This window comes from Amblyomma maculatum, chromosome 9, assembly GCF_055883805.1.
Source record: "Amblyomma maculatum isolate TAMU_Amacu chromosome 9, ASM5588380v1, whole genome shotgun sequence".
In the NCBI taxonomy this organism is placed as follows: domain Eukaryota; kingdom Metazoa; phylum Arthropoda; class Arachnida; order Ixodida; family Ixodidae; genus Amblyomma; species Amblyomma maculatum.
The window spans coordinates 13,492,250-13,504,603 of NC_139352.1; the positions used below are offsets into that span (position 1 = coordinate 13,492,250).

General features: G+C 46.4%; 2 protein-coding genes across 8 annotated transcripts in view; one reads left to right on the forward strand and one right to left on the reverse strand.

The window, feature by feature from the left end:
* Window positions 1–237: 237 nt before the first annotated feature.
* LOC146178360 (uncharacterized) lies at window positions 238–4,124 on the forward strand. The gene is made up of 2 exons (XM_084578185.1): window positions 238–453; window positions 3,405–4,124. Exons 1-2 carry the CDS (start codon window positions 382–384, stop codon window positions 3,690–3,692), a joined length of 360 nt encoding a protein of 119 aa, XP_084434311.1. The 5' UTR covers window positions 238–381; the 3' UTR covers window positions 3,693–4,124.
* Window positions 4,125–6,883: 2,759 nt separating this feature from the next.
* LOC146178361 (RNA-binding protein 5-A) overlaps window positions 6,884–12,354 on the reverse strand; it is a 42,979-nt gene continuing 37,508 nt past the window's right edge. For all 7 annotated transcript variants that reach the window (XM_084578178.1, XM_084578182.1, XM_084578180.1 and 4 more), the window contains 3 exons: window positions 11,863–11,972; window positions 9,072–9,201; window positions 6,884–7,109 (listed from right to left, as the gene is read on the reverse strand). In XM_084578178.1, the coding sequence (XP_084434304.1) occupies window positions 6,984–7,109; window positions 9,072–9,201; window positions 11,863–11,972 (366 nt within the window). In that variant the 3' untranslated portion in view covers window positions 6,884–6,983. The remainder of the gene's footprint in view (window positions 7,110–9,071; window positions 9,202–11,862; window positions 11,973–12,354) is intronic.

Genomic DNA, 12,354 nt, shown 5'->3' on the forward strand with positions numbered 1-12,354 from the left:
GAGGAAGAGGGAGGTGCTAGGAGAAAGGACCTCCTCGCCGTCGCTCTCCAAGACATCCAGACACCAGCTCACCAGCTTGTGGCGGCGGCCTCGGCAGACGCCCAGTCACCGCTGTCAGGGACGAGTGGGCTGTAGCGGCGGCGGTTACGTAAGAGGGAAAGCGAGCTGGCTCTTGCGCGCGCGCCGTTGGCCGTAGCGCGCCGCCACTCTACTGACGACGCCACTACCGCTCGCCGCGCTCGCTATCAACGGCCGCTCCGAGAGCGCCCTTGCCAGAAGACGCGCCGCAAGCTGACTCGTTCGCAGCGTCATAGGCTACGCTCCTCGGTACGCTCGCTCCCTTGCTTGTGCATCTCCACACAGCACAACCGTCAGCCTGTCATGGCTCCCGAAGCGGTTACAGTGTGCTCCGGCTCCTTCGAAGAAGCTTCTTGCGAGGAGAAGCACGACGCGGTGAGTTTGTGTGCTACCTCGTTGTGTTTTGCATATCGCGTGCGGTGTCGCGCACGCGCGCAACAAGTGCGTAGTGCGCCGAGAGGAAAGCGGCGTCAGTGACAGCCGGTACCGGCAGTTTGACGCTTCGCATATTCTGTGACTGTCGCCTCAGCAGCCCGATAATAATTAGCCGCGGGCTGCAGGTGGTTTGAAGACTGCTTCGCGATAGCATGTGTGTCGCAGAAAAACCGTCGGCAGTGGCGGCGTCACCATGCAGCGTGTTTTCATAATCGCATCACGCATTTACTTCGTGATATATGCCCGATGTCAGTGCGCACGGGAGGAGGAATGCTTTTACCGAGCTTAATCGAACATGCATCAGTAAATCCTGCTTAGAAAACCTTCCATTCTTAGTTTTTTAAAGGTTGTGGAGATGCAAATCCTGTTTGGGCCAGTATATCACCAGCGTGTCGAGTCGGAAAACCAAATCCTTGCAAACTTGCGTGGTTTGTTGGCCGGTTAGCTGGATTACTTGAGTCCTTGGATGGGTGCATGATGACGCCAATGCAACTCGTGTGGCACGTCCCACAAGACTCTGACGTTTTCGTTTCTTTTTAACTGTCTGCGCCTACGTTAAAGGCTGCGCGGGTGAGAATTTGGATTTTTGTTCGTTTTGCTCCATGGAACCGGTCCGTTGTATTTGCTCTTTGGGCCCTTATACTACCGCACAAAGCGCTGGCGGCGAATGTGGCAGAGATGGAGATGCTTCGCTATTTGTGCACGCCGGTCTGGTCGCTCTCCATCTGGGTCTCATTGGTTTCTTGCTCTTTTCTTGTAGGGCCAAATTTTGAAAGTTGTTTCGGTGTGCCGGGCCATGCGCCGGAAACTCGTTCGGCACGTCAGGAGTTGGTGGCGCGTTGCGCGAGAAAGCACAAATGATGAGGCAATTGCCGGCGGGCGGCCGCGCACTCGCCGAGAAATTTCGGAACAATGGGGCGGCGATTGCCCATGCAGCTGCGCTGACAACCGCAACGATGGCCATGACGGGTGCTGTGCTGGACATGCGTTGCATCACGAGGTGGCAAAAGCGGGACAGGCGACCGCAGCAGATCATATAGCTCGAGTTGCACACAGTAGCATGCAGAGCTCTCAAACCCTGTATCGCCTGTAATAAGCATACGCACTGTTTGTGCGACTCGATATGTTCCGCTACGAGTGGCCACTCTGCCGAATATGAAGTTTTTCGTCCCGTTTTCGAAAACGCGGCCATCTATCGTCAGATTTACTTGGTCAATTGGTCATCATTTGCGTCCGATAAGTCATCGCTAAGTGGGGCATGAGAGCCATGGAACCGATTCAAATCCCAGAAAACGTAACAGAATGAGTAACGGGAGCGTTGATAGGATTTGCAGCGGATAGGTTGCGAACATAGATTAGATGCAGATATAGCTAGTACATACAATTAAGCGGATTAACGGGCACTCGCGGAGGCTAGCTGCCGCCGTGGAAAGGTCTCAACATTCAGTCGACGAAATCCGGGCCAGTGGATGTGTGCCCCCTTTTAAGCATCGGATTTGTTCGTTTGGCATTTATGACTGTGAAACAGCTTCGGTATTTAGACATTTCCAGACAGCTTTCTGTGGCTCTAGGAAAGGTAATGAGACGGGCCTTTGTCCCCGTGCCATGGGGAACGGCTTTCCTAAGCACAAACGACACTGCACCATTACTTCCCCACTTCACACCTCCGCCCTGTGCCGGTAGATCAGATATGCCCTTCGCGGCTGAGGTACCGTTGTAAACAGAACTGTAAACCTGCGAAATTGCATGCATATTGTGGTGGTCTCTGTGAAAGTTACGCACCCGTTGTTTAATTCGCAAGGTTCCTCGTAATGGTGATTATGTATTGAACATCCAGGCCTGGCAAAGAAAATCGGCGATTGAAAGTGCGAAGTTAGTCAAATCAGTGGTCACTAAAGTGGGGTCAAACAATCTATCTTGAGTCGCGCGCTTCAACTCGGGCAAGTTTTATTTACAGCACCACCAGTTTCCCGAGGAACGAGGTGTCTCATTTCTCGATTAAAATTTTATGCCCACATACCAGCTAGAATGGTTTAAAAATTATTCACGATAGAAGCACGTTTCCATCACGTCATACTGCAATCACAAACATAATGCAGTACTCGGCGAGCTAGCAGCAGCTCCCACCGCGAAGCTGCCTCGCTTGTGCGCGTAGAGTGGCACCACTTCTCCCTCACCGCGGAAACCTGCTTGTCGTCTGCTGCGGTGACTCATAGCAGCCGTTGTGCTTGGCCGTCATTGCTGTGCTGCTTCGGTAGCGCTAGAAGCCGACCTTTGGTTTTAAACTTAGGCGCAGTGTCCCTCGCGCTCGCTGCTTTGGGATGTGTGAGTGACTGCGCGCGCAGTATTCCAAAGCATTAGCAGTGAAAAAATTCGCTCTACATAACAGCAGTTCAGAGCCTCCGCAGAACCGAACGCGATGTGAAAGTCGCCGCCTTCGTTTCGGCAGTGCACAAGGAACACTTTTTTCTTTTTTCTGTCTTGAAAAACCGAACTGCCCGAGAGCGTTTCTCAGTTCAATTTAGGCTAAGCCGGAACCAAGGCCCGAAGTGATCATGAGTTGCGTCGGATTGTGCATTAAGTGGTGCGCAGGAACCCGATGTGCTTGCCAATGCCGGGTATGGAAGATGACAGCAAAAATAACTGCGCGAGCTTATCGATAGTTCGTCAGTGGCAGACAGGGGTGCAATGTTTTTTGCCGAATGATGCACTCTTGTCGGTATTGACGATCCACACTTGCTGGTGGCAATGGTGGGCAGCTGTTTACAGCAATTTACTAGTTAAGAATCCTGTGATTATTTTACTTTTATGTAAGACTTATTGGTTGTCTTGGCTTCAGCTTATTTCAACGTCCATTAAGATCCTTTTTTTTCTCTTTTTCTATTTCACAGGCCACAACAGAGACTGAGGACGAGGATGACGACTCGCTGCTGTCATGCTGCGAGATGTCCTGCGGCGAGTCATCCCCCAAAGAACTAGAAGATATGAAGCAGTCACGCATCGTGGACCTGTTAGACAGTGCCAGCGAGTGCGTGTACAGCCTCTTCTTTTGCGGCTACCGGAGCCTGTTCCTGGACACGTACCAATTCGAGGACTTCATCTTCTACTCCCTCTGGATGCTGTGCCTCCATTTCTGCATCAACGAGAAGATGCCAAACGACACCCGGCACTACACATAAGTCACCAAGAGCTGTGGATTAGTGACCTATATGCCAAAGATGACAACCTGTGTGATAGGACAGTGCCCACTGTGGAGTTCGGCACGTGCTTACCGGTCCACCGGTGGTATATTCCTTGCCACAGTCCTCCTTTGTACACAGTGGTGTTTTAGGAGACTTACTGTGAACTCCTACCAATGTTCAAGGAACAAGTTTTGTAAAACTGCAGTGGACACCGTCCAGCAACACTTGCTCGCTGTACAAATGATGCTGCTGTGCTAGCCTAGTTCTTCAGTGTTTGTGTGCGTGTGTGATGATGTAGTGTATGAAACTGCCACTTGGAGCCATGCATCGACTTTGAACAAGAACTGCTCGAGACAAACTGGACAAAAATCCCCATGTGTACAACTGTGGTGGAAAGTGGAGAAATAAACTCTCTGCGCTACAAATCAATTTTCTTTTTAGTCGTTTACTGTGATTTTGTAGCAATGTGCATGGTTTGTCAGCTACAAAGCAAGCGCTTGGTTTAAAGTTTATGGGAACTACTGCTACAGCTACAAAGAAAGTACAGAGATCTGTCCATGAGGAATGAAGCAGCTAGCACTGCTGTGTACCTTGAAGGTGTGAATCACATTAGCATCAAAAATCCAACAGGACTACAATGAACAGTACGAGTATAGCCCATTGCAATATTGGTACTATAATACAATACCTATATCACACCAGCACTTGAGTGAATGAACATTATTAAACAGGCATTGTCAGCACCCTTAGAGTGAACAGTCTACAACTATACAAAGACCTCAAAAGCGTTTAAGCGGCAGTGCACTATCATCATAAGGTGCACTCAATGTTTATTTCAGTGCAATACTAATTGCTATAAAAACTGCTTTAATAATTATTCATTTTACAGAGAAGTAGAATCTAAAACGATACAGCAAAATTTACTCTCAGTTACCGAACGGCAAATCAAGAATTCGAGGTGGAAACTTGGGTGACTGCCTTCTGCCTTTTAGGTAAGAACTGCATGCCAACAATTTCTCTGCATCGCTGTGTGCAAACCATTGGGAATCTCAAAATCAGAGCTGGTCCAAAATAGTTAAAATGTCTTCGCAGTCTTTACCGCAATGCAGTAGCTGTGCAGCAGCCTTGCAAGCAGCACTGTTATGTGCGCAGCAGCTTTAGCGCACAAACTGCGACCAGCACATGGGAAGAATGGAATTACACTACACACAAGCGCAGGTAGAAGGGTGTATGCTATGGAATAGTGAGATGCCTTCCAATAAAAAAAGGAGTGTAGCAACATACCAACCAGGCTGCAGTTGCCACGGACAGGAGCGAAACTGAAAATAGTAGGCGGCTGTCCTAGTTCTTGGCAACTGCATTAACTGGGTCTCATAAGCATCGCCGTGAATGCATTGTACGCACGTCAGTGGTGCACAGGTGATAAAATAGCGAGATGCCTTTTGTTAAAAAAAAACAAAACAACGCCAACCAGGTCGCAGTCATCGCAGTCAAGTCAGGAGCAAAGCTGAAAATAGTAAATGGCTGTCCTAGTTTTTGGAGTCTACATCAACTTGATCCTAAAGATGTCGTCGAAAATGGACTGTACGCGTGCCAGATATGCATAGGTATGAAATGGCGAGATGCCTTTTGATAAAAAAAAAAAAAAAGAGGAGCAGCACAGGTATGATTGCGCCATGCAGTTCACAAGTTTGATGAGGTCTATTTGGACCATCACCTCTATCACATGCCCTTCTGGCCACGACGTGGGCCTAGGTGCTATGAATTAACAAGCGTCCAATGTCATACTAGTCAAGGCCATACCGGTAGCTGTCCAAATTGTTTAAATAAGTTAATGGGGCATCACTTTAGTATGTACCACCAAAGTACAAAGTGCAGCCAAAGTGCAAAGCACTGCTACAGCATGCCTAGTACACTGGCACAGATATTAAAGCTGCTCGCATTGTTCAATACATGTAAACATTTCTCACCCTGGACGGAAGCAGCATGCCAATTATGCATGACTGTAGCAACTTTGCTACAGTCAAAACTGCTAAACATCCTCACTGGATCTGCTGTTCGTGCTGCAAGCACAGTGTTTTCTTGATTGTTCTGTCGTACAAAAAGGCAGCTAAGCTACTTTGCCTGTCTAACAAAACAGTGGCTGTGAAATTTCAATGGCTCATGAACTGCAGGCACTGCAAATATGCAAGTTTATGCGTTAACATCTTGAAAATATACAGCTCGTGTGCCATTCTTCTGCGTTAACAGTTCCTAAACTGTATCGGGAGAATTAATCGTGTGATGCCTCTCTACAATGTGTCTTGAGTGACTAGCAGGTAGTTACCAAGTGATATGAAAAGCTAAGTCATATAACTCCCAGTGTGCAACGCAGCCGGCTGGTTCTGTCGTTGCAGCACAAGCTTGGCAGCCGTCCAATTACAACAATGAACAGTCAGCGTGGTTATATCTTGGTGCAGAACTATGTTCAAAACTTCATGCACACAGAGCATTCCACAAACTAAAGTGAACTTCGATGCCTTTGCAGATTGCTAAGGCCGGGTACCTTACGCCAAACTTCGCACCGTACGATCCGGGATGAAATGACCACCAAACATAGCACCCTAGCCAGAAGCATGCACTGTCTGATAGCACAGCCTCATTATGGATAGCACACATTATGGTTTGCACACCTGACCGCCTAAAAAATATCAGCAAAAAGAATTCTCCAGAGCTTACATGATGAACACTAGGAGGCATTACGTACTCTGACTGCTGTCTGCATTCCACATTACCCCTCCTGGCAATGAAGATTGCATTGCTACTATGACAAGCCTTCAGTGAACCATTCTGTGAATGTAGAGCCACTGGCAGTGGCAAAGGTGCCACAGAAGCTTTGTGTGAGATCGCTGAGTATTTTGACAGCAACTCACTTTCTGCCACACAGCAATGGAAGCCATGATGCAACTCTGCGATATACTTTCAAGAACCTGGGGTACCGTGCATCAGGTCAGCAGCTAAACGACAGCTCACACAAGACTAATATTAAAAAGCTTCAGTGTGTCAACACATCGCAGACAACTACAGATGACATGTTTCATTAAACAGGCAAGTTTTAAAAACGTGCAAACTGACAGAATCCTTTTGCCCTCTTGCACATGCGAGTTGTCAGCTTAACCAATCAACGCCGACAAAGCCAAGACGATCCGTAAGCCTGGACCCCATGCTTTTATTGGCACTGACAGCCCAATGTGTGGACCCCATCTTTCTACATACACATATAATACAAGTGGCACGACAAGCGTTGAGCTAGCTCAGCTCGTTGTACCGGGCAGCCATGGCTTTCTTCACAGACTCTTTGTAGGTGTTGGCAGCAGTGGCTCCGTAGGTGGCACCTCGAACACCCAGACCTGCACTGGCTACCCTCCGCTGAACCTGCATCCCGTACGCCATTTTTTTTTCTCTGTACGCAAGTCAAACAAGGATGCGCACATAACTGCACTAATGCCTCACCCATCAAGTGAGAGCACGAGTATGCTGGGGCTTAACTGGCAGCCAGTTTATCCAAACTGACTCTTTCGTTCCGTAATTTCAAACAAAATTTCAATCCTGTTCTAAGAGTCGACTGTCATTTACTGCAAGTTAGGCCTCGCTAAACCATAAGCCATTATAAGAGAAACTTTGTGCTTAGTGGAATAGCATTCATCCCATAACAGAATTAATTCCGTAGGAGGTCTCTGAAATGCACCTAGTGTATGGTTGGCTGGTCAAGTCAAGGTGGCCTGCTGACTGTTTAGTTGTGGTGTGGTGGTATATTTACAGTGTGACATGGCATGGTTAACTTTCATGCACGACTGAGGCAATCTTTCAAGTTGGTACCACACTATTGTGCTGTACTCACACTGGTGTGAAAGCGTACTTCCCTTGCCAAAGAGGCCATTTCTCATAGCTGTGGACAGGCACGAAACAGATGACTGGTTCCCACTAATGCATCACATGACCTTTGCCTGGTGGCCACACGGTTGTGCTTGGGTGTGCATGCTAATGATTAACAGCTCCTTAAGTTATGCCACACAAGGCTGCCCATCAATTGCCATTTTTTAACAACACAACATATTCACCTAATAAGTACTCTCAGGGCATTAGGCATCGGATCCTACAGTGTGCATTATGCAATTAATGCATTTTTTTTGTTGCTAAAAGAGTCCACACATCATGCAAATAAATATGGTACTACTTAGTGCACTAAAATCCGCTCCTATAAAAACTGAGCAACTGTTTCACGTTCTCTCCTGAATCTGCACGAACTGTCTTTGCCTAAGTAACCAGGTAATGGGGGTAAGCTTGTTAGGTGCGTACAGCAGAACTCTGATATGAATCTCTCAGACTGCGAATAATATTCGCATTGTTTGATATTTTGTATCACCTGAAACAAAGTCCATACGTGCAGCAGAACCATGCGAAGAGCATTCACACCGATTTTTTGCACAGCTTAGGGGATTTATTTAAGGCTGCAATGACACAGCTCATTACAACAGAACTCAAACTTACACCGAGCTTGCAAAAAAGAAATAAAAGAAAAGCACACAAGTTCGACATTAATGTCTAAATAGTCCAAAAGGTGGAGTCAAGGGCTCTCCTTACCTTACATAAATTTCCAAATTATCGACGTGTGCCATTCATACTCGAATACATGGCCAAGAAACAAACCTTGTTGTTTGGTTACTTTTGGCAAAGATGGTACAAGCATGCAACTGGCTCCCACCATCACAGCCGTCACCTTTTTCCACAGTTCTTCATAAATGCTACTCAAGACAGAATATTCAAATAAACGCACTAGAACACCATCTTTGCATGCGACACTTACACATGCATAAAATATGGCCAAAGCCAAATTTAAAGGGAACTCCTTTTTTTTTGCTCAAAAGGCCTTCGTTCACTTCCCCGCACTGCAGGCGTACAAGTATCAGTAGACCAGAGGCTGGCCTCTGTGGAATCTCTGTGGTTCCTCAGTAACATTTTAACTGGTTAAAACACAGTTTCACAATGCCATTAGTTGCAGCTGGGCATTTTTCGAACTGATTTTTCGAGCTGTGCATACACCAAAGTAATTAAATGCCATCTCAAATTGTCATTTTAGCGGAAAAAAAGGGGTCAACAGTTCCGTTCAAATTTTAATGCTTCACATGATTCTATAGCACCGAACATTGCGCACACAGACGACAGGCAGCAACTGCGTTTATGAGCTCGGTGGCCAAAGGCTGTACAGCCGTCGTGGACAAACGTGTGGGCTGGTGCAAAGGCCGCATGCAAAACGAAAAGGCAAACGTGAGATCCAACTAAGCAGCCCCTCGAAGGGAGACCACTGCAACAGGAAGGAGTGCAGCCACACATTACCTGGACGATGTTGGTGGGGCCAGTGTTGGTCTTGCCCAGGCCCTGTCCTTCAGACCAGCCCATGGCCTTGAGCATTTTGTTGCCTATGTTGTCCTCACCAATGCCCTGCTTGGTGGGCTCCTCGTAGCTCCTGCAGGGAAAGGTCAGTGTCACCTAAAAAATGCACGGCTGCAGGCCTCTGTAGTAACCATACGTCATGGTACTTAACACAAGGCCCATGTACAGAAATTTGGCAGTAACATTTGGCTAGAAGTCACGGGGTTACCTGACTGTCGCAACACCAGTGGGCTGAAACTGTGCATTAGTTAAAAACTGTGAGACTAATGATGCGAACAGTAAATGCACCCGACGACAAGGCAGGCAAATAGATGGAGTGACTAATAGGTGTAGGTAAAACAGCCAAACGACTAAAAAGCTAAAACAGGCAATAATTTAAGCACTTCTGAACCTGACAAGGATGAATAATGACTGTATGTATTTCTTAGTCTTACACAACTCTGCATCTGCTAACCTATGTGAATTGGCCAAGAGTAAGCCATGCCAATGGAGAATTTTGCTGATCATGCTTTCAGTTCATACTTCGCGCAAGGACCCCATTTCATAGTGTGGTAACCTGCTTTTAACAAAGTCCGCGGGAATAAAAGTTGCACTGTCACACCTTGTTTCCTCCATAAATGAATTAAATTCGAGCTCATCAGTCCGACTATGGAAGTAGAATTCTGTCAAAATCCAACTTTGTAGCAATCTTGCCATCAGCTAGTTCACTTTCACCTGGGCAAGACTCCCTCTCCTATTGAACGGTGCATAAGGTCAAATCTGCACAGACACAAACCTACTCACAAGAAGGCTGTTCACCAGTGTTGTAGGGTGTCTTTCAAAGACTTCAATTTATGCATGCTTCTATCCAGCCATAGTATGTAGCTCTGTTTCCCTCAACTAGCACCCGCAGTGGAATCACAAGTATTCTGCCCCATCACTGCCATAAATGAGGGGTGTATCTGTGTGCCTGAGCAATTTGAAAACATTCTCCAATTGTTATTACTGGGGCTGACACTAACACGAAGCAGTTTGCTATGGAGAAAACAAAACATGATGGCTCTCCAACTATGGTGCCATCAAGAGGGATGGAGTGGGCATATCACACCATGCTTGCCTTCTCAAAGAAACAACAAGCTCCACTCCCTCATCCATTTAGTTGCCATGAACTAACTAGAGTTGAATAACGAAATTGCAAGGAACGACAAAATTTTTTTGTTTTCGCAAGAATTTCATTATTGTGAAAATGGGACGGTACAGATGAATAAGCACGACTCTCACCCTGCATAACCAAGACTTTATTTTAAAAAGTCACCCCACCACTGCAGTCTTTTCTTTCTCCCTTTGAGGAGCTTCAAAACTCTCTCACAAAGGAGCGGGCTTTTCATGATCATGTCATCACCATAAGCACCGAGGAACAATTGGATGGTGTCGGTGCATAAAGTGCATCCTGTGGGCTTCTCTCCTTACTTTCTTTTCTTTTCAAGCTGCTTGCCACTCACCATCCTAGTCATGATGCCCTTGAGTTACGCTGCACTTATTGCATGCTTCAAAACCATTTGCCAACTCCTTCTGGACAATTAAATATTTGTCAAACAATAGAAAGTAACCCAAATCTAGCACCGTCTTGTTGACACCACGTAGCTCCTGCCATGAGCTGACCAGTGTGGTCTCTTCTGCTACCTGCCTGAAAGTGAAGCCCATGTGCATGAAGCATCTCTTAAAACTTCTCTTAGAGGGAGACAGAGCTTTTGATGAGCTGAAAATCTCAGAAAACTTCTTGAAAATGACATTTTGGAAACCTACAGCCCATCTCCTGCGTACCAACTGCCTGGGCCCTTCATGCCACTTTATAAGGTGCAAAGGAGCCGAATAAATTCCATCTCTGTTAATTTTTCCAGTTTTCTCAAAAGAAATTTTTCACGGTTTGCTAGTTTACGAGAAGAATACTTTCACATCTACAGCAGATAAAGAAACAATTTTTATTTCAGCCTGCTCCCGAGTTATTAAACTACACAATGTTGAGAACATACTTCTCATTTTATTCTTGCTAATTGTTTGTGCACCCCAATTTAAATGGCTCATAAATTAGTTTTCGCTACATCAAAATTCAACAAGTTATAAAATGACTAATATTGCCTCAATCAAAAAGGTAGTTCCTACACTATATTTCTTATACATGCTGCCTGCCTGACGTCATCACCGGCAATATCAATAAAAATATGGCCTTACCCATTTGAACTGGCTGCCAACAAATTGCAAAGCAGCAGAAATGTTTAGTCATTATCAGCCACATGCAAAGAAGGTCATGCCCATAAATGGCCACATTGGCAGTGTGAAAGTGTCTAAAATGTTGAAAAGGTGTGAAATGCATGGCAGTGCATTTTCAATTGCCTTTATTATGGTTTGCGCATGAACAACACTTACGAACTGCTACTTCAGAACACTTTGTTGGTGTGGGAAGTCTGACTGCATTTTGTTGTCGAGGAAAATCAAGTGCAGCGAAGGTGGGCCAAGGGCTCCGAAACATTTCTGTGTTGCGAAATTCGCACCTGCGGTTTTCGTTAGTGCCAGGCTGAAATGCCTTTTTCAGTCCTCTCTAAGGGCTTCCATATCTATGCCACTTTATGCCAAAAGCAATGGGAAGCGCTGTTATCAGTGGTCTCTCCCAGCCCCCTTCACCTCTCCAATTCCTGCTCATTTAACAACATCCCAGCACAGTGTCCTCAAACAAAAGAATGCTGCAGGGACTCACTGAACTGCCGGTGTAGGCCTGGTCACTTTTTCCCGCAGGGTGCCACTACCCTGGGGTGGCTCAGGCTGGCCGTACTTCAACCGCCGCTCCCGGGCTCTGTCTCGATACGCCTGTGATGGAACAAAAAAACATTGTCAGTTACACCCAAAGATTACCCTTACGCAAAAGCTGCAAGTCACCACAGTGGCCATCCAGACATCCCACAATCAACGGCACATCTTCCAAATCATGCATGCCTAAACTAATGACTGAACTCCATGGGGTACTAACACAGTCTCGTGTTACCAACACAACCAACATGGGGTATTAACACAACCAATGGCAATGGCTAACACCTCCTGTTCTACAGCCTAAACTTAGTAAAAGGCATTCTCTCCGCCTTCAAAGCTAAACAGGTGGGCAGAATTGGGCACGTCCCGAATTGCCACTTTGTTCTCCAACTTGTTCTGCTGAAACACTTCTACTCGGTATTTTGATAAACTGTCTCTTGTA

What these genes read in the sequence shown, in the direction of transcription:
- LOC146178360 (XM_084578185.1), top strand. Translation starts at nt 382, where the DNA reads ATGGCTCCCGAAGCGGTTACAGTGTGCTCCGGCTCCTTCGAAGAAGCT. An exon ending in GCGAGGAGAAGCACGACGCG is followed by an intron (nt 454 to 3,404) that starts GTGAGTTTGTGT and finishes TCTATTTCACAG; the next exon opens with GCCACAACAGAGACTGAGGA.